At 46.3% G+C, this 21,201-nt stretch overlaps 1 protein-coding gene across 2 annotated transcripts; it reads right to left on the reverse strand.

Moving 5' to 3' along the window:
- Positions 1 to 399: 399 nt before the first annotated feature.
- Positions 400 to 21,084, reverse strand: LOC145421801 (uncharacterized). Of its 2 annotated transcripts, XM_080292620.1 has the most exons (9): positions 20,786 to 21,084; positions 6,212 to 6,346; positions 3,382 to 3,442; positions 2,843 to 2,916; positions 2,598 to 2,653; positions 2,100 to 2,263; positions 1,832 to 2,004; positions 1,384 to 1,517; positions 400 to 1,046 (listed from the first exon to the last, which is right to left on the reverse strand). In XM_080292620.1, the coding sequence occupies exons 4-9, from the start codon at positions 2,907 to 2,909 to the stop codon at positions 870 to 872; spliced, it is 771 nt and encodes a 256-aa protein (XP_080148746.1). In that variant the 5' UTR covers positions 2,910 to 2,916; positions 3,382 to 3,442; positions 6,212 to 6,346; positions 20,786 to 21,084; the 3' UTR covers positions 400 to 869. The 2 variants fall into 2 exon arrangements, with proteins under 2 accessions (XP_080148746.1, XP_080148747.1); XM_080292621.1 differs by lacking the exon at positions 6,212 to 6,346.
- Positions 21,085 to 21,201: the final 117 nt, after the last annotated feature.

Here is a 21,201-nt window from a genome sequence, read left to right on the forward strand (position 1 = left end):
CAGTACAGTAGGACTCATGTAGATTGCATAAATAGTGCTTGAATTAGAGTTTTCAGAGTCATGTCCCCACAAAAGACACCGGTCTTTGGAAGCTCTACCTGAGTAAAGGGGAAGAAGATTGTTTAATCAGGAGCATGTTTTTTCCCCCTAACACATTATTTGGTGGGGACGCTTCTAGCACTACCTGCTTTTCACATTTTTTTTAAATAACAATCCTAATATTAAGCTATTAGTATCGCAAGGTGAGGGTCTTAGACCTTGCCATTTTTAAAGATAAGAAAGACTTTACACATCTGTATTTAGAAACCAACAGAAAGAAACATTATATTACATGGAAGCAGCTTTCATCCAACTTTGCTTAACCCTTTCATGCATGAATTATGACAACCTCAATCAGGATTGTTTTCTTAAGTATTTTTATTCATCTTTAGGCATGAAAAAAGATTGTTGAACTTTTTTTTAAACTTTTTTAAAATGTTTTTTAAAATGTCCACCTGTGGACAACATATGTTTTGACTTATGAATTTGGAAAACGAATAAATAATATACACTGTGTTGTGTTTATGTGCAAGTAAACTATGAACACTGACACAAATACAAGAAAACAGTCTTTGAATAGCTCTCCATTATAGTGGCCACTATATGTGAAATGGTTAAAGAAAATATCTCTTTTTGTCAATTCCTATAGAATAGAATAGAATTAGAATAGAATTCAACTTTATTGTCATTGCACATGCACAGGTACAGGGCAACGAAATGCAGTTTCACAGGGCCAAGAAAGAATATGACCAAGAAAGAAAAGTTTCAAAAATAATAACATTTACTAAGGCTTTCAGACACTAGCCCTTCAACCAGTCACTGACACTGGATCACCAGACATCGGTTGAATCATTCTGCACGACAACACCATCACTCCATTCACTCCACTGAGATGATCCAGAGCAGGTGTTTGTTATTCGTGTCCTCATTCTCAGTTTGTAGGTGCGTGTGGCATCTGAAATTGGCTCTCTGTAAGACTGCTGGGCGATCAAGTATATTGGCTGTTCCTGTTTTGAAAAGAGCCATTAAAAATAAATAAATAAATCTTGGGTTTACCTTAATGTTCCTCTGTACCTCAGACTGCTCTGACTTTCAGCTTCTATTGAGTACAGCTAAACCTATCAGAATGTGTTATTTATTGCTTCTGAGAATGGAAAAAAATGTAACCAGCATTTATCAAAAGATGTTCACATTTTCTACTTTAAAAAGTCATTTTTATTTTTCTCTAATTAAAACATTAAAAATACTTTAGTCCTCACTGAGTTGAGTTTTTCACCAAGTTTGTCTCATTCATTAATCCTGTCATATGTGCACGAGAAAGATCCGTGATCAGAGATACTGTACCTGATCACCTTTGTCCAGCTGGTATTCAAAACAATAAGGGTTAACGACTTCTCTGGTGCGAGGCAGACCCCATGATACAACCAGGGCTCCACCTTTGACTGAAGCATAGATGTTTGGAGGTGGAGAAAGGAGCTCTGTCTCACACACACAGACACACAGACACACATGCACAATTAGTAAAATAACTGGAAACGTTTAATTCTGAACATCTGCTGTAGATTGTGGCTGAAATACACTGGAGTCTGAACTGAAACTTCAGGTTACCACTCCATACCCCTGTACTTGGCACTAACCCCCAGTTTTAGTCACAGCCTTCAAGATCTCAAAGGACAGAAATTTTTTAATTACTGATGAAGAAAAATTGTCAAAAGCGAGAGATATTTGTATTTTTTTTAATCTGATCTATAGCATTGTCATTTATAACTACTTAATAGTCTTGAAATATTACCCAGCATGTCCATGTCATACACGTAGGTGTAAGACGTCCACTTGTTCTGCATGGACTTGTTCAAATGAAGGATGACTTCTGCCATATTATTGCTGAGAATCAAAGACGCTGATCCAGCTCTTTCCACAGAAGTATAGTTTAGTGACTCAACCAGTATTTCATCATCACAAATGCTGGTAGGGGAGACAGAGGAGATACAGACTCAAAGCAGTGTTTCAGCTTATTGTACCTTATTTGTAAATAAAGCTGTATTTAAAAATAAGAATACCTGATAAACACAGAGAGCTTAGTATCCTTCTCTAAAGTGTTGAATGACCAGGAGCAGTTGAGCTCATTTGTTGGGTAGAGGAGGCAGATAAACTTCTCCTTTATATCTGTAAGGTCTTCATAGGAATCCTGCTGAGCTGAAGTCCGTATGAGAACCATACCAAACTTCACATACAAGATCAGAACATTGAAACATTAAAAAACGCACCATATTTATATTTATTAGTTAGAGCCATACATTTTTGGACAGTCTCTGTACACCAACACAATGGTGCTGGAGTAAAGAGTGGCAAGCCATTAAAGCCATTTTTATACATAAAATTGTAATTCCTGTCTGGATTTCAATGACTTCCTGATTGTTTAATTTCAAATCGGCTGTAGTTGTGTACAGAGTCAAAACTACAATAACTGTCTCACTGTTCAAATACTTATGGACCTAATGGTACAAGCACCATATCTGTATGGTCTTTCAAAGACAAAAGGATAGGTTTATTTTCACCTCGTACTGGTCATCCATTTTCTCTTGACAGGCATTCAAAGTGTGGCCCTCAGATTCTTGGGGGAAAGAAGAAGAAGAAGAAAAGGAAATAAAGCTGAACACCACCCTGATTAATAATATTAAAGGAAATCTTTTGTTTAAAAAAAAAACACCAATGACTTAAGGTCAAATGTTTTCATAGCTATTCCTTATAGCCCATTTGTTCACAGAGTGTCTGTGTACATTGTGATTACTCTTTCACTTACCACATTGTGTGAACCACAAAACCAACAAACTGGACCAAATAACAGGATGATGTGGAAACAGCTTCATGGCTGATCTGAGTGATACAAATGTGCACATATACGCATGTATCAATAAGCATGCAGCATTCATTAGAAAGCACAGAGACGCTGCTGTAGCACTTTTCAAAAAGCATTTTCCTGTGTTACTTCCCCCTTTTTACATGCGTACATACGGAAGTTGGGACGTCTCAGTGGTCACATAATCAAACACAAAGAAACTTCTTTCCTCGTACTAGTTTTACGTCTTCACTAAGTTACACTGACTTGTGAATTTTAACAACATAAATGCAATTTTCCATTGCCACCAACTACTTTTATCCACAGAAAAGAAAGGACATGATACGTTTGCTTTGTTCATACATTCAGAAGATAAATAGCCTCGACTATGATTAACTATTCTGGATTAAAGCTCTCATATGAATCAAATCGAATAATAAAGTCACCTGTCATGGTTGTGCTATAGTAACAATGCTATAAAAGAAATAGTAAAAAGCTGTTACCTTCAGTTGTCCCTCTACTGTCAATGACTGTGATTCTCTGCCTGAGGACAATGACACGTTTCTGAACAAAGAAGAAGCATGACGTCACGCACTGTAGATTCAGGAAACCTGGAAATCTTTCTGTGAATTTATTCTGCTTCACTTATGTATGCTGCAACCGCAAGTCAAGTCGATTGATTGATTATCCAATCATTATTTTTAAATTATCCAAAGCTCAGTCATGATGGCCGCAGACTGAACAGAGTATTCCACACATGCCTTTCCCAGTAACACTTTCATTACACACACTTGATACAGTGGGGCCATTGTAAGTTCATGGGTGACATTAGACAGATAGTGAGACACCTCCTTATCAGGGAGAGATAGGCCAACATGTGAGAGTTAGGGAATGTTCTTTGTTTTGGAAGGTTTAAAGACTTCCTCAGAAAACTGTTTGGTGTTTGATCTGAACATTTTCTCCACTGCAGTGTTTTCCTTTTCTTCATTCTTTTAATAATCCTCACTATACCTCACTTTGTAAACTGACCCCAAAACCCCTTTTGGGTAACTGTGACAGGAAATGATGTGATTCATACATGGTGTTATAGCAGACACAATAACCCACTATCACTAGAACGCTGTTCAGTGCTGTCCTCTTGTAATAATGTCCAGTGAGAGATGATGTCACAGCACGAAAACTGTATTTATCATTGGCACACATTAAGCACAAACTGTAGCTGGCCAGTAGGGGAGTGGTTCTGAAATTGTAGGAAATAATATAAACATCGTCTTGATGCATTCTCAGTCATCCAGGAAAGTAAATCTCCAAAAAGTTGATTCTGTTGATCTGGATGTAGCGTTTTTTGGGAGAAATGTTTTGTCACCCATCCAAGTGACTTCTTCAATCTCGAAGAAGAGACTGAACTGCCAGGAGTTGTGGCCCCAAAGTACATCCAGGGAGAAGGTAGTCACTGATACAAGTCAATTCTTGCCGTTATGCTGCGCCATGTGGCATGGGATATAGCAGCTAGTCGGAGTATTCTCAGCTCAATTTTAATTTTAATTTCAATTCAATTTTATTTCTACAGCGGGAAATCACAACAGGAGTCGCCTCAAAGCGCTTTATATTGTAGACCTTACAAAGATACAGTATAGTTTGAAAACATAACTTCCCCTTTCCAGTCTCTGAATCTCTGTTGTGTAGGCAAGGACATGCTCCAGTGACTTCAACAATCTGCGCTCTGTACTGTGGCGCACAGGGAGAACTGCCTCCTTAGGTGCAGACAGCGTAGACATATTATAAGCCTGTAGGAGCTGTGTTGCATACAGCTTAACTCCACCAATGTCTCAAGAAGCTTAATAGCTTCTTGTCACGACCTGGTGCTGGCTTTGGCAGTGCAAAAGGGTAGCACATCCATTTGCCATAGTCTCTCCAACATCTCAAAACAGGTTTGCATTCTGGGACTGACGGGTGGTGAAATAACACTGGTCCTCAGTCAAGTGCTCCTTAGTCAAGAGTTATTCATCTCTGGCTCACTTCCACAGCATGTCTTTTAACCTGTCTTCCTTCTTTCTCTTCCCACCCGGTCGTGGCAGATGGCCCCCCCCCCCCCCGAGCCTGGTTCTGTCGGAGGTTTCTTCCTGTTAAAAGGGAGTTTTTGCTTCCCACTGTCGCCAAAGTGCTTGCTCACAGGGGGTCATATGATTGTTGGGTTTTTCTCTGTATGTATTATTGTAGCATCTACCTTGCAATGTAAAGCGGCTTGTCTGTGTTTCATGGTGTTATAGTGTGATGATATTTGTGCTTCTTTATATGCTATGGAGTTTTTTGTTTTCTCCTCATGATGACTTCCTTGTTGGAAGTCATCATAGGCAGAAACCCTGTTTTGCCCCTATATGTTACATATCTCACTGTCTATCCCTTTGTTGCTGCCTGGCCTGACATTTCTCCCCAATGTAAGTTTGTATATTTTAGGTATTGTCTGTATGGTCAGCTGCAGGCAACTGCAACTGACAAATAAATCTTATCCTTATCATTATAGTGACTGTTGTTGTGATTTGGCCCTGTATAAATAAAAATGAATTGAATTGAATTGCTGCATTACCTCTTGAGCTGGACCTTGTAATGTCCAGCCAAGGTGCATCTTGACACCTGTAGGGCCAAGTCAGACAGGCTCTAACAGGGTGACCACATGTGTGTGGGCTGATCCTGTAGTGCCAGATCCTTAAGATTTCTGCTTAAGGGCATTCACTGGCTGAGTGTGCTCTGCCAGCCCAAGTGTCTTGGCAGTGAGAGCATGGTGGATTTTGAAAATCCATCCTGGTTGGAAAACAAGAGAAATGCTAAAAGAGACAGCCTCACCTTAGAGGACATGGAGATCTTGTCTCATGGTTTTCAGTGGTAATTCTGCAGGCTGCCCTTTTACCCCTTCAACACTGCAGTGGTTATCTTACTGGATGACTTCTTCCTTTCCTCTCCTGTCTGAAATACTGGTTTCTTTGAGCTGAATTGTCACAATGGCCACAGGCTGATAGCTAAACTAGACTCAAATGCAGCGAACCACAACAGAGATGGCTCGTAAGTTTTACAGTGTTTTATTAAGAAAACAGATTAATTCATAGCAAAGAGTAGTGATGCGGCCGTGGGTCAGCGAGAGTGAACTGTGAAGTGACAGTTGCGATGGGAATGGAGCGGGTGTATCTGGAAGAGAAGCAAACGTGGTTAGGAAGGTGGTGGGCGCAGGACACCTAGGGAAGGTGGGTATGATTAATATTTTTTACTGACAGCTGGGGTGAGCTTGGCTTTGAGGGAAAGGTGGAGAGAATTCAGGTGAGTATTGGCAAAGGTGACCTGAGTTCCACTGCATCCGAGGTGGTGAGTGATAGCTGGAGGGCAGGCAGTCGAGGTTCTCTGTATTTTCCAGAGTGTGGAGGTTATCCAAAACAAGCTGAGGTTGAAGGCAGTGGCGAAGAAGGTCCAGGGAAACTGTGACACAGGAAAACAAGGTAAGCTTAAATCCTCAACTTGATTACCCAGATTTGGCTTCAGGTGTACAGGACTGCAGGAGAGATGATGGCTCCGCCCAGGGGTGGAGACCAAGGAACTCAGGTGCCTGATGGAATTTCCAGTCATACCTCCAGATCATGACGTGAACAGTGAAGTATCAACTTGCGCCTGCAGCTCATATTCGAGCCAGTAGGAAAGGGAATACTCTGAGGCTGACAATATTTATGGAAACTGGACCGCAAACCATGTGGCAGTTTTTCAAGCAACCTTGACACCTGGGCCCCACATTCCAGCTCTACAATTCCTTTCCTCCCTAACTGTCTATGCAAACTGACCAGTGAGCGTACCTTTAGAGCAAACATCCTGAAGATCTTGGTATCTCCTTACATGACAGATGCCCCATCCATCACTCTGCAATATGCTGAGTGCCAGTTGGTGTGGTTGTCTATACTCCTGGCATCCATTGGGTATGAGGGTACCTAGAATTGCTATAGAAGTCAGCAAGCAGGGCCTCCTTCACCTTAATATGATCCACCAATATTTAGAGTTTGAAGCGTTCTGTTGCATCTGCTGAAAGAGTATTTTCCACAAACAATCCTCAACCATGTAAACTCCTGTGGGTGTGGGTGTACAAAATCTAGGATGGTTGGTGCTGGCCCCCTCTAGTAATGCTCCTGACTCCCCACTGGACTCTGATGTTTGAGACCTGGGGTGTATATAGTGATCAGCATGATTGTGTCTCAGAGTAGAATGCTACTGGGAGCCATGATCATGATGCTGTGCAGTGCGGCTAGCTGGCCAACTGGTGGCTCAGGGAAATGGTAATAATTTTCTTCCAAACTGTGAGGGTAGGCCAATGATGCTTCATGGTGTTTCAGTCCTGACAAGCTGAAACCCTCAGGTGAGTAATCAACATGTCTCTGCATCAGATACAGGCTCTGGCATTCTCTGTACACTCTGATTGGCTGCTGCATGTGTTTCTATTGGTCCCAGTGGGCATCATGCTCCTCCCATGCAGGTAACACAAAAGGGTTTTAGCATTCTTTGATATAATTTGTAATTTTTTCTTTTCATGCTCATCTTTAGGAATAAAGATCACATGAAATATTTCTGAAGTTTTAAAAATCCTTCTGCAATCTATAAAGTACAACAATGCTTTTCCTCAGTGTCACAACAACTTCATTAGCAGTAGAAGAAACAGGATACTATCATGGCAAAAAAAACTAAACAAAAGACACACAAAAAACTATTCAGTTGAGGAAAAACCCCATACACTTAGTTCATCATACTTTAAAAACTACATCCATCCATCCATCCATCTTCATCCGCTTTATCCGAGGCCGGGTCGCGGGGGCAGCAGCCTAAGCCGAGACGCCCAGACCTCCCTCTCCCCAGCCACCTCCTCCAGCTTATCCGGGGGAATACCAAGGCGTTCCCAGGCCAGCCGAGAGACATAATCTCTCCAGCGTGTCCTGGGTGTGCCCCGGGGCCTCCTCCCGGTGGGACATGCCTGGAACACCTCACCCAGGAGGCGCCCAGGGGGCATCCTTGTCAGATGCCCGAACCACCTCAGCTGGCTCCTTTTGATGTGGAGCAGCAGCTGCTCTACTCTGAGCCCCTCCCGGGTGGCCGAACTTCTCACCCTATCTCTAAGGGAGAGGCCAGCCACCCTTCGGAGGAAGCTCATTTCTGCCGCTTGTATCCACGATCTCGTTCTTTCGGTCACTACCCACAGCTCGTGGCCATAGGTGAGGGTAGGGACGTAGTTCAACCGGTAAATTGAGAGCTTCACTTTTACACTCAGCTCCCTCTTCACCACGACGGACCGGTGCAGCGTCTGCATTACTGCAGCTGCAGCCCCAATCCGTCTGTCGATCTCCGGCTCCCTTCTCCCATCACTCGCGAACAAGACCCCGAGATACTTGAACTCCTCCACTTGGGGCAGGAACTCATCCCCGACCTGGAGTGGGCACTCCACCCTTTTCCGGCTGAGAACCATGGCCTTAGATTTGGAGGTGCTGATCCTCATTCCCGCTGCTTCACACTCGGCTGCGAACCGTTCCAGTGCGAGCTGGAGGCCCTCACCTGATGAAGCCAACAGAACCACATCATCCGCAAAAATCAGAGATGAGATTCTGAGGCCACCAAAGCGAAAGCCCTCCGCCACTTGGCTGCGCCTAGAAATCCTGTCCATAAAAATTATGAACAGAACCGGAGACAAAGGGCAGCCCTGGCGGAGCCCATCACCCACCGGGAACGAGTCCGACTTATTGCCGGCAATGCGAACCAAGCTCTTGCAACAGTCGTATAGGGATCGAATGGCCCATAGCAATGGGCCAGACACCCCATACTCCCGCAACACCTCCCACAGGACACCCCGAGGGACACGGTCGAATGCCTTCTCCAAGTCCACAAAACACATGTAGACTGGTTGGGCAAACTCCCATGCACCCTCAAGTATCCTGGAGAGGATAAAGAGCTGGTCCAGTGTTCCGCGACCAGGACGAAAACCGCATTGTTCCTCCTGTATATGAGGTTCGACTAGCGGACGAACTCTCCTTTCCAGCACCCTGGCATAGACGTTCCCAGGGAGGCTGAGGAGTGTGATCCCCCTGTAGTTGGAACACACCCTCCGGTCCCCCTTCTTAAAGATGGGGACCACCACCCTGGTCTGCCAGTCCAGGGGTACTGCCCCTGATCTCCACGCAACATTGCAGAGGCGTGTCAACCAGGACAGCCCTACAACGTCCAGAGCCTTCAGGAACTCGGGGCGGACCTCATCAACACCAGGGGCTCTGCCACCAAGGAGTTGTTTAACTGCCTCAGTGACCTCGCCCCCGGAAATTGGCGGGTCATTCCCCTCATCCCCAGACTCTGCGTCATCCTCGGAAGACGTGTCAGTGGGATTAAGGAGGTCCTCGAAGTATTCCTTCCACCGCCTGACAATTTTCTCAGTCGACGTCAGCAGCGCTCCGCCAGCACTATACACAGTGCAGGTAGAGCACCGCTTTCCCCTCCTGAGACGCCTGACGGTTTGCCAGAATCTCTTCGAGGCAGTCTGAAAGTCTTTTTCCATGGCCTCTCCGAACTCCTCCCACACCCGAGTTTTTGCTTCAGCCACTGCCCGAGCCGCATTCTGCTTGGCCTGTCGATACCTGTCGGCTGCCTCCGGAGTCCCACAGGCTAACCAAGCCCGATAGGACTCCTTCTTCAGCCTGGTGGCTCCCTTCACCTCTGGTGTCCACCATTTGGTTCGGGGATTACCACCACGGCAGGCACCAACCACCTTGCGGCCGCAGCTCAATGCAGCAGCTTCGGCATTGGAGACGCTGAACATGGTCCATTCGGACTCAATGTCCCCAGTCTCCCTCGGAATGCTGTTGAAGCTCTGCCGGAGGTGTGCGTTGAAGATCTTGCGGACTGGGGCCTCTGCTAGACATTCCCAGCACACCCTCACTACGCGTTTAGGTGCACCAGGTCTGTCCAGCGTCCTCACCCGCCACCTGATTAGCAGAGTGTCAGGGTCATTACTGAGGATGACTCTGATTTCACAGGATCAACAGCAGGATAGAGACTTGTGACCCATCTCTGTAGATGTTGAATTAACTTTTGACCATCTACCAGAACATTTGTAACCTAAAACACCGACCCCAAACCCGGTGCATGATCAGGTATATGTATAATAAGTACAATATATTTCCTGCCATGTATTCTTTCTGATCTTTGTACACAGATTCTGGCAGGACAAATGATGATGAGATGAGGATTGTGATGGTGGGGAAGACTGGAACTGGAAAGAGTGCTACTGGAAACACTATTCTGGGCCATGAGTTCTTTGAATCCAAGTTCAGTCCCATATCTGTGACTGTAAAATCTTTCAAAGGAAAAGCTGCAGCACAGTCTTTGCCTTTCACTTCTTACTCCACTTCTATTGGCTACAAAACACTGTGTAAACTGAACATTGACAGAAGCAATTACAACCCAAGCATGGCTGGCAAGTTCGGTAAGTCATCATGTTAGTCATGTTTTCTAGTGTTACAACAGTGATCATGGCTGATGTAGCACCCTCAAGGATTGACGTACGCACGATGTAGTTATAAAACAGGGTTTATTCTGGTCTTGGCAACCCGTGAGAACTGCTCACGGACAAAACAATAAAACAAAAACATCACATCAAAATGCGCTCTTGTACGTAATGTCAATCAATCAAAAAATCCTTAATTACAAAAAATAAACCATTTAAAATACACAAACCTCGTGAGCTGACATCCAGGAGGTGCTAAATAGTCCTTTATGGCCTCATTGCCTTATCTTCCATCTTCTTCATCAATTATTTTCACGCTTTAAACAATATTTTCTCCATGTGTGGAGCTAACTGTGAGTTGCAGAATGCAGACACCATGTGCGCTAGCAAAAGAAAAGTGGCTGGGTGGAGACCCAAACAGCAAAGCTGTACCCTACACAGTTCACCACCAGAGGGCGCAAAGGAACAAAATCCAGACATACAGCTTAACAAATATCAAATGCAACAAACATCAAATGCAAAAGACCGTTACACTCCCACCAATCACTTGTGATTAAAAAGAATAAAGTATTGCCTATGAACTAATGAACGGCTTTTGAATGAACTATCGTGAATTATCCTTTAAGCAGAGTGCGGTGGAGAATCGTTTTCCGCTTCCATCAGAATGACTGTCTTCTGAATGGGTCTTTCCAGGTGCACAGGTTTGGAGGTACGTTTTCCTGCTCTATCCAGGGTTGGATCACTCAGCAGCAATTTCACCTTCCTCACTTTTCCATCCTTTCCAGGATACACTTCAATGATCCTTGCCAACTTCCACTGGTTGCGTGGAGTTATCTCATCCTTCAGGAGGACAACATCATTGATCTTAGCATTTCTGTGCTCTTTGGTCCACTTCTGTCTGCCTTGAAGATTTAACAAATACTCCTTTTTCCACCTTGTCCAGAAAGTGTTGGCAAGTAGTTGAACACGACGCCACCTCTTACGGAGATAAAGATCTTCTTTCACAAACCTTCCTGGAGGTGGAGAGATGATTGTGGACTTCATGGTTAGTATGTGATTCGGTGTTAAAGGTTCTGGGTTTGATGGATCACATAGTTCGTCAGTAGTCAATGGTCTGCTATTAATCACTGCCATGACTTCATACAGGAATATCCTCAGAGAGGAGCTGTCGAGTTGTTTGGCTGATTGTTCCAGAATGGACATGAGAACACTTCTTATGGTGCGAATTTGTCTTTCCCAGACACCACCCATATGACTAGACGCTGGGGTGTTCATGAGAAACTCACAGTCCAGTTTCCCTAGCTTGGCTTGATCCATTTCCTTAAATGCTCCAATAAACTCATTTCTAGTGCCGACAAAATTCGTGCCTTGATCGCATCTTATCTGACGAACTGTACCTCTGGTGGCCATGAATGCACGTAATGAGTTGATGAGGGAATCTGTAGAGAGATCGTCAAGCATTTCAAGATTCACTGCTCTGGACCACATGCAAGTGATTAGCAAGCCATAACGCTTTAGCTCCTTGCGGCCTTCTTTGACATAAAAAGGACCAAAGCAGTCCATCCCACAGTAGGTGAATGGCGGTGTGGTCTCCATCTGATCCTCTGGGAGGTCTGCCATCTTCTGCTGCTCTGTGCGCCTTCTGAACCTTCTGCATTTTACACATTTATAGATGTAAGATGACACAATCTTGCTGCATCCAAGAATCCAGAATCCGTTAGCTTGAAGTTCATTCATGAAGACATACCTTGATGGTATGTCTTCTCGTGATAATGTTTGACCAGTAATGCCGACACGTGACTGTCTCTTGGCAGGATCGCGGGATGCTTGACATTGGGGTGCAAAGCTGCATGTGTTAAGCGTCCGCCTACCCGAAGAATGCCTTGGTCATCAAGAAATGGACATAACTTGTGTAACTTGCTAACCTTGTCTTTCATCTGCATCACATCATGATGTTGCAAGGTTTTTATTTGCTGAGCAAAGGCTGTTTCTTGAACCACCTTTATGATTGTTAACTCTGCTTCCTTTCTCTCTTGTAGGCTACTGATGTCGTGTGATCTACTCTTGTGATCCTTTGCTTCTTTCACATAGCGCTTGAGTCTAGCAACTGCCTCAATCATCCTCGACCAGTCGGAAAACTTGTGTAAGCGATCTAACAGTGACCTTTGTTCCTCCCCTTGTATCTTGTGGACTTGAACCTTCTTAACCTCCGGGTCACTGGTTGATAACTCTCCCACCTTAATTTCCTCACTGGGTATGACCTTCTGCCAAAAGAGGTCTGGGCCTTTGAACCAGTTTGATGCTACAAGTTGTTCTGCTGTAAGACCTCTTGAGGCGTGGTCTGCCGGATTATCTTCGGAAGTTACATACCTCCATTGGGTTGAATCTGTGCTTTGTTTGATGCGTTCCACTCGGTTTGCAACAAACACATGAAATCTTCTGGCTTCATTGCTGAGGTATCCGAGTACCACCTTCGAGTCAGTCCAATACCTTTCTTCTGAAATTTCCATTTCCAATTCCTTTTTCAGCATGTCACCAGTGCGCACAGCAACAACGGCCGCCGACAACTCAAGCCGAGGTATAGTTGTGACTTTGGTTGGTGGAACTCTTGATCTTCCCATCACCAATGAGCAGTGGACTTCACCAGTTGTGCTTACTGCTCTGAGGTAAGTGCACATTCCATATCCAGATGCACTTGCATCAGAAAAATGATGAAGTTCGTAGTGCTGTGCCTTGAAGTTCGCAGGAATGTAGCATCTGTGAACCTTTACGTCTGCCAGGTTTCCCAGGTCACGCAACCAATACTCCCACCGAGGTCGAAGTCTGTCAGGTATGTTATCATCCCAGCTGAGTTTATCTCGACACATTTGTTGCAAAATCTGCTTTCCCAGCAGAATGAAAGGTGACACAAACCCAAGTGGATCGAACACAGAGGCGACTGTGGCCAATACTCCTCTTCTGGTGAGTGGTTTGTCCTTAACAACTACTCTGAACTGAAATTGATCTGACGCCACACACCATTGTACGCCAAGTGCTCTTTCCATGTGTACTTCACCGAGTGCCATATCTAGCTCTTTGGGAGCTGCAGCGCATTCTTCTTTCGGAAGTGAAGCTAGAACTTTGGTGCTGTTTGAGATGAACTTGTGCAACCGCAGTTTGCCCATGCTGCAGAGTTTGCGTGCTTCATTAACCAGCTGTATTGCCTGATCTTCAGTGTCAACACTTGCTAGTCCGTCATCAACATAGAAGTTGGTTTTGATGAACTTGATGGTTTCTTCATTAAAACTTCCTTCCCCTTCAGCTGCAAGATGCTTGAGGCCATAGTTGGCGCAACCTGGAGAAGATGCTGCTCCAAATAGGTGTACCTTCATCCTGTAGACAGTGAATGGAGTTTCAAGGTCACCGTTCTCCCACCACAAGAACCGTGGGTAATCTTGGTCACAAGCATGCACATGGAATTGGTGGAACATGCGTTCGATGTCACACATGAAAGCCACTGGGCCTCTTCGGAAGCGACACAAGACTCCGAGCAAGGTGTTTGTTAGCTCTGGATCAGTGAGGAGATGGTCATTTAAAGAAGCGCCTTGGAACTTGGCAGAGGCATCAAAGACGACACGAATCTTTCCGGGTTTTTGTGGATGATACACACCATGGTGTGGGATGTACCAAACTGGTGTCTTGTCAATGTCTTGCTCTGTGACCTTTTCAGCATCTCCATGGGCTAGGATGTCATTCATGAATTTCTTATAGTCCATGTAGTACTGCTTGTTACTCTTGAGCTTTTTTTCTAAACATTTGAGGCGATGAATAGCACATGCCTTGTTGTTTGGCAGGTTCGGCCTTTCACTCTTAAATGGGAGTGGCATTTCAAAATGACCATCCTCCTTGTGCCTAATGCCGGCCTTCATCTTTGTTAAAAATTTGAGATCTTCTTGAGAGACCTTTGTGTCTTCTGGTGCTTTCTCAACAAAGTCAGACTCCAACATCTTTAGGACCTCTGTGGGAGAGATCATTTCCTTTATTTGAGTTCTGTAGACATAGTGAACCTTGTTGGTGAGATTTAAAGAGGGATTAATGTCAGGCACCACTTCCTTCACAATGACTTGGTGACTTATTCCGAAGGCGTCTCTATAATCGAGACATGGATTGCCATAACCCACAATACTCCATCCCAGATCAGTTCTTTGCGCAAACGGCTGATTTTCCTTTCCAGACACAACCTCACGAGGAACAAGTGCTTGGGGGCAGTTGTACCCAATCAGCAGACCAACATCACAACTTTGTAGTGGAGCGATCTCACTTGCAATGCATTCAAGATGAGACCATGCCTTAGCTGTTGCAGGCGATGGAATGTGATCTCGGTTTGCGGGAATAAAGTCTCTGGCATACGTCACTGGTAGAGAAATGGTCTTATTTGAGTAGAACCCTCTGACTTGTAGACCTGAGAGCTTGCGACAGGACACAACTGTGTTTCTTGAAAACATAGTAGTGAGCTTTAGCTGAGTCGATTCACCTTTGATATGCAGAGCTTGTGCCGTTTCTTCAAGAATAAAGGTCGTATCGCTCTGTGTATCAAGGAGCGCGTACACAAGAATTTCATGCTCTGGCTAACCTTTGGTTGACACCCAAACTGGAATAATGGAAGATGTGTGTCAGGGTTCCTGGGTCGTTGACCCAGTGATTTCAGTTTGTTCATGTTCAGTTTGGTTCACCACATTAATGTTCTCACTTCCTGTTTTTTCCCGTGTCAGCTTGTCTCCCGTGTCATTAGTCAGATTATGTTCAGCCCTGTACTCACCTGTTTCCAATCATTGTCATCATCCACCTGTGTATTTAAGTTCCTCGGTTTCACCAGTTCTCTGTCGTGTCATTGATGTTAATGATGTATGTCTGATGTCGTCTGTATGTCCAGTCAGTCAGTCAGTCAGTCCTTAGTTCATTCATTCAGTCAGCCAGCCAGCCATTTCCTCCCTCTGTACTGCTTGCTCATTCCTTCGGCAATAAACATCCACCTTCACCTACCTGCCTGCGAGTCCAGCGTTTGGGTCCTCCTCCTCTCATCCACGACACTACCCTTGACAGAATGACACGACCCCGCGTTGTGGACCCAGCGGACCCTGAACTTTTCGAGCGGCAGGAGGCAGCGCTCCTTCGCTGGACGGAGGGGCTTCGGGGAAAACAGCGGCTCCTCGCGGAGGGAGAGCACGTCTTCGAGGGGACTCGCCTGGCTCTGGGCGGGCCTCGGAGACGCCACATTCCCCCACCTGCTGCCCCAGCTGCATCGGAGCATTCGCCGCGGAGAGTGGGCGTCACAGCCCAAGCTTCGGCCGCTCGCTCTCCCGCCGCTTCGCTCCTCGCTCGCCCGCCAGCCTTTTCACTCTCCAGCCTTTCCGCCTCGCCACGGCACGGCGGCTACACCTCCCATCTCTGCTCAGCGGAGGCTACCGCGCCAGAGGCTCAGCCGTTTACCCGGCCCGCTTCCTCTTCCCGGGGAGAGCGGCGCACACGCCGCCATAAAACGGACTCTGTTCAGCAACTCCCGGTGGTGAGTTCCAGTGACTGTTTTCCACACCCCTCATCTGATTATCCACTTAAAACACACAACAGACTCTTTTCTGATTCATGGGGAGTTTCCCTCCTTGAGGATGATGTGGACTGGGAAGATTTTTTCTGCTCTGGCTCCCCAAAGACTGTTCAGTCAAAAACTGTAAATAGTGGTGGCAGAAGGACCAGAATACAACCCGATAGACCTGTCAGTGTCGCTCACCCAGTCGTTATTTCCACTCCTATCAGTCAGCCTACACCCACTCCAGTGCCAGCTCCCAGGAGGAGGGCAGCTGCGACCCAGTCTACCTCCACACCCGCTCCTGTTTCTCGGGTGGGGGTGACTGGTGTCCAGCCACCTTCGGTGCCTGTCCCAGCGCCCAAGCTGAGGGCAGCCAGAACCCAGCTTGACCTCCCTGGAGGCTTGGAAGAGCTAACTGGTCCACCTACTACTTCACCCTTTCATCCACCTCCTGATCCAGCTTTTCACGCCCTCGCAGTATCACTGGTTAGACTAGCTGAACTGTCCCCTGCCCAGGCACCAGCCTTACGAGCCCAAGCCGTAATGTTATCTCCGTCACTAGCTCACTCTTTAGCTCAGCCATTAGCCTCACCGGCCTCTGTTTATCCGTCAGTCTCCTTAGTCCAATCGGTTCCCTCACCTGCTGTCCAGTCTCCTGCTGCCCTCCAGTCAGTTCAGCCACCTGTAGCTCAGTCTCCACCTGTCCTCCAGTCACCTGTAGCTCAGTCTCCACCTGTCCTCCAGTCACCTGTAGCTCAGTCTCCACCTGTCCTCCAGTCGCCTGTAGTCCAGTCTCCACCTGTCCTCCACTCTTCTGTAGTCCAGTCGCCTCCTGTTCCCCAGTCACCTGTCCACCATCCCGTCAAGTTCCCGGACCTGCAGCCACAGCACCCAGAGCCAGCTGTGAGCCTTCCTGCTCCTCAGCCAGGGGTTTCCGCACCCGCTGGCCCGGCCGCTCCTCAGCCAGGGGCCTCCGCGCCTACTGGCCCTGCCTGTCTCCGGCCAGGGGCCTCCGCGCCTGCATCGCCCGGCCCGGCCTCTGCCTCAGCTGCACCCACGCCCCGCCCGGCCTCAGCTGCACCCACGCCCGGCCTCTGCCTCAGCTGCACCCACGCCCGGCCCGGCCTCAGCTGCACCCACGCCCGGCCCGGCCTCAGCTGCACCCACACCCGGCCCGGCCTCAGCCTCAGAGCCTTCGTCTGCGGCAGCCTCAGAGCCTTCGTCTGCGGCAGCCTCAGAGCCTTCGTCTGCGGCCGCCTCAGAGCCTTCGTCTGCGGCAGCCTCAGAGCCTTCGTCTGCGGCCGCCTCAGAGCCTTCGTCTGCGGCAGCCTCAGAGCCTTCGTCTGCGGCCGCCTCAGAGCCTTCGTCTGCTGCCGCCTCAGAGCCTTCGTCTGCTGCCGCCTCAGAGCCTTCGTCTGCTGCAGCCTCAGAGCCTTCGTCTGCTGCAGCCTCAGAGCCTTCGTCTGCTGCAGCCTCAGAGCCTTCGTCTGCTGCAGCCTCAGAGCCTTCGTCTGCTGCCGCCTCAGAGCCTTCGTCTGCTGCAGCCTCAGAGCCTTCGTCTGCTGCCGCCTCAGAGCCTTCGTCTGCTGCCGCCTCAGAGCCTTCGTCTGCTGCCGCCTCAGAGCCTTCGTCTGCTGCAGCCTCAGAGCCTTCGTCTGCTGCAGCCTCAGAGCCTTCAGCCTCAGAGCCTTCAGCCTCAGAGCCTTCAGCCTCAGAGCCTTCAGCCTCAGAGCCTTCAGCCTCGCCTGGTCCAGCAGCTAAACGGCCGTTTTCTAGACCGCTGGCTGAGCCACTGGCCGGGCGCCATCGCCGTCGTGGGCGGCCCCCGGACCCTCTTCGCCTGAGTGGCCGCCGTCGCCTTCCGCGCGGCCGGCCCCCGGACCGCCTTCGCCTGAGTGGCCGCCGTCGCCTTCCGCGCGGCCGGCCCCCCGAACTATGTCCATGTCGCCGCCGTCGCCTTCCGCACGGTCGGCCCCCTGAACTGTCTCGTCTCGGCCACGGGCCGCGTGGACGCCCACCTGAACTGTCTCGTCTCGGCCACGGGGGCGCCCACCTGAACTGTCTTGGTGTGGACTCCGTCCCTCCGTCCTGGGCCCCCTCCGCCCGCCCTGTTCTGGTTTTTTTTCTTTCTCTTTTGGCCGTCGGGTGCCGGCCTTTGGAGGGGGGGGTACTGTCAGGGTTCCTGGGTCGTTGACCCAGTGATTTCAGTTTGTTCATGTTCAGTTTGGTTCACCACATTAATGTTCTCACTTCCTGTTTTTTCCCGTGTCAGCTTGTCTCCCGTGTCATTAGTCAGATTATGTTCAGCCCTGTACTCACCTGTTTCCAATCATTGTCATCATCCACCTGTGTATTTAAGTTCCTCTGTTTCACCAGTTCTCTGTCGTGTCATTGATGTTAATGATGTATGTCTGATGTCGTCTGTATGTCCAGTCAGTCAGTCAGTCAGTCCTTAGTTCATTCATTCAGTCAGCCAGCCAGCCATTTCCTCCCTCTGTACTGCTTGCTCATTCCTTCGGCAATAAACATCCACCTTCACCTACCTGCCTGCGAGTCCAGCGTTTGGGTCCTCCTCCTCTCATCCACGACACTACCCTTGACAATGTGTGAGTGTCGTCAACATTCTGTGTGACTCTGTTAGAAGTTGCTTCACTTGTTGTTGGTGTGACACTGTTGTCTTGTGAGACATCTGCGTTCGTTTGTCTTGTCCTGTCACTGTTCTTGTGTGGATTTCTCCTTGTTCTGTCTTCCTTCGTGCGATTGTCATGAAGACATGTTGGATGTCTTTTATTACATGTGTCACAGGTTTCTCTCCCTTCACAATCCTTGGAGCGATGACCAGAGTTCAGACAGCCAAAACATAACTTCTTGTCTTGAACAAACTTTAGTCTCTCAACAATGCTCTCATTTATGAACCTTCTACACTTAAGTAGGCTGTGACTCGACCTTTCACAGTACACACAACTAGCACTAACAGTCCTTTCATTTGAGTTAGTTGCTAGCACCTTTGCTCCATTGCCTCTGTTCCTTGTTGTTTTTGCCCCTTCAAGATGCCCTCTGCCCTTAATCTATTTTTATGTTCTTCCTTTTTCTTTTGATTTTCACCTTATTTGGCTTTTTTTGCGACCAATCCCAGAGGACCTCTGTCTGCAGCTTAAGGAAGTTTAAAGTAGATGCTGTGGTATGACTTTCTAACAAATAGGTACCAAACCACCCCCACTTCTTCTTTCTAAACTATTTTCTCACATTAAATTTGTGCTGATGTTAAGGTCAACTTTGTTATTTGGCTTTCTCATGCAACAAGTTTAAAAGTTTAAATGATGAAAGTTTATACGCCAGATGACAAAAAGTCTTAAAAAATCTGCTTTAAACCTGTGAAGCCCGAAACATGAAATAATTGCCAGAAAATTCAATTTCATTTAACCTTCCGACAATTTTTTTTTAAAGAAATTAAACATCAATTTGCATATATGAGTTTTCATTTTTGCTGCACCTGGCTTTTGCATGCAAATTATTGTCCAGACTAGAACTTTGGGTCTCACTGTATGCATCTCAAATACTATTTTAACAAATACAATACATTTGCTGCGCATCACTAGACAGGTTAGTCCTTCAAACCTGCTTTTGCTCAGGGCACCAATGATGTGCTGTGCCGTGGGATTTGGTTCCTCAACTGCTACCCAGGTCAAGTAAAGAAAACACACATTTCCCCCTTCAGCAGGAAGTGGTGGTGTGGTCCAATTATCTTCCTTCATATTTAATGGTTTCAAACCCTGGCTACTAGTGATGGCCAAATGAAGCTTTCTGAAGCATTGAAGCTTGTATTGAAAAACGGTTCATTACTCGAAGCTTTTCAACACAGTCCTCTCTGGTGACATCTGGTGGCCAAAAATATGAAGAGCAGCTTGAATCCACAAAATAAAACCAACCGCTTCATTATGATTGCCCACTCTACAGAGTGGAGTTCTGTCTGATATTGGGCCTCCGTTGTGTTTCTTTGAACGTGTATTTTTTGGTGGTTAAAAAAATGTCTTTTATTTGTTTAATAAATAGTTTTGACCAGTAAACTCTCCTTGTTTAAACATGCACCATGGTGTGGTCTTTCTTTGCTTGTGACTTCTTGATGTTGGTAAATACAATAATTGAAAAATACCACGTTACATATATATACATATAATAATGTTAAACACATTATGGAGTAGGCTTCTGCTGTGAGGTCTTGCCTCCATGCAGGTATGCAATTAACCGCTAGACGGGTACATTTATAAATAATATTAAATTAGGGAAATTTTCCCAGACATATTTTTGACCTGGGGGTAGAATTGATTGTGAAATGGAAAAGGAAAATGCTTATGAACTTGCAAATTAAAAACATGATGCATTGACGGTAACCCTTTTTCATTTTTATTTAAAAAGAGAATTTGTTCTAGTGTGCGATGGCCGAACTTGTTCCTTTTCGTGGAGATAATTTCTCCTGCCTTAAGGAACATCCCTTCACATGGAACAGAGGAGGCTGGAGTGCAGAGAAACTGGTAGAGATGCAGTTATACATTCTACCTGGGCCTCACAAACTATCAGCTAAAGAGAATAAATAAATTCAATTGCTGCACATTTGGCAGACTAACATTTTCAGATTAATTAAACAATAAAATATATATTTTTGCAACATTAAATGTAAATAGTCAAGTGGAAGTTTTTCTAAAGTTGTTTAATGATATTTATATTATGGAAGCAGATTTTTGACATTTTACCTTTTTCCCGTTTTCAGATAAAATAAACACGCACAAAACAAAAGCAAACAGCCAGAACACAAAGCTGGAAAACTCACCCGATTGACAAAAATCAACTCAAAATACTCCCACACAACAGAACCTCCTCTATTCCTCGCTGGCTCCAAATCTCTCAGTAGAATGATCAGTGGTTCGCTATCTGTCACCATCAAAACACTCCACAAATCCCGCGAATGATTCGCTTCCTTATAAACCATTGAATCAGATACCGAAGCAGTTAGGTTCTAAATGAAGCTTCGGACGTCACTGATCACGTGACTCTGGCCAAACGAATCAAGCTTCGACACAGTGCTTCTGAAGCAGTGTGTTGATTTTTTTGACACACGCACTGGAGCTTCAGCTTCAAGCGGGCCATCACTAATTCAGGGTGTCCAGAGTTAATTCAGTGTTAGACGTCAAGCGGACAGAAATGTTTTGGTTCACAAAAAGGTTTATTTTAATTTCCCAGAGGTGC

Source organism: Astatotilapia calliptera, chromosome 18 (genome assembly GCF_964374335.1).
Source record: "Astatotilapia calliptera chromosome 18, fAstCal68.1, whole genome shotgun sequence".
Lineage (NCBI taxonomy): Eukaryota > Metazoa > Chordata > Actinopteri > Cichliformes > Cichlidae > Astatotilapia > Astatotilapia calliptera.

Excerpts from the sequence above, each read along its gene's own strand:
- LOC145421801 (XM_080292621.1), bottom strand. The coding sequence starts at position 2,909 with ATGAAGCTGTTTCCACATCATCCTGTTATTTGGTCCAGTTTGTTGGTT. Across the intron at positions 2,264-2,597 it reads AAATGGATGACCAGTACGAG|TTTGGTATGGTTCTCATACG; the intron begins GTGAAAATAAAC and ends TTGTATGTGAAG. Across the intron at positions 1,047-1,383 it reads AGCTGGACAAAGGTGATCAG|GAACAGCCAATATACTTGAT; the intron begins GTACAGTATCTC and ends TTTTCAAAACAG.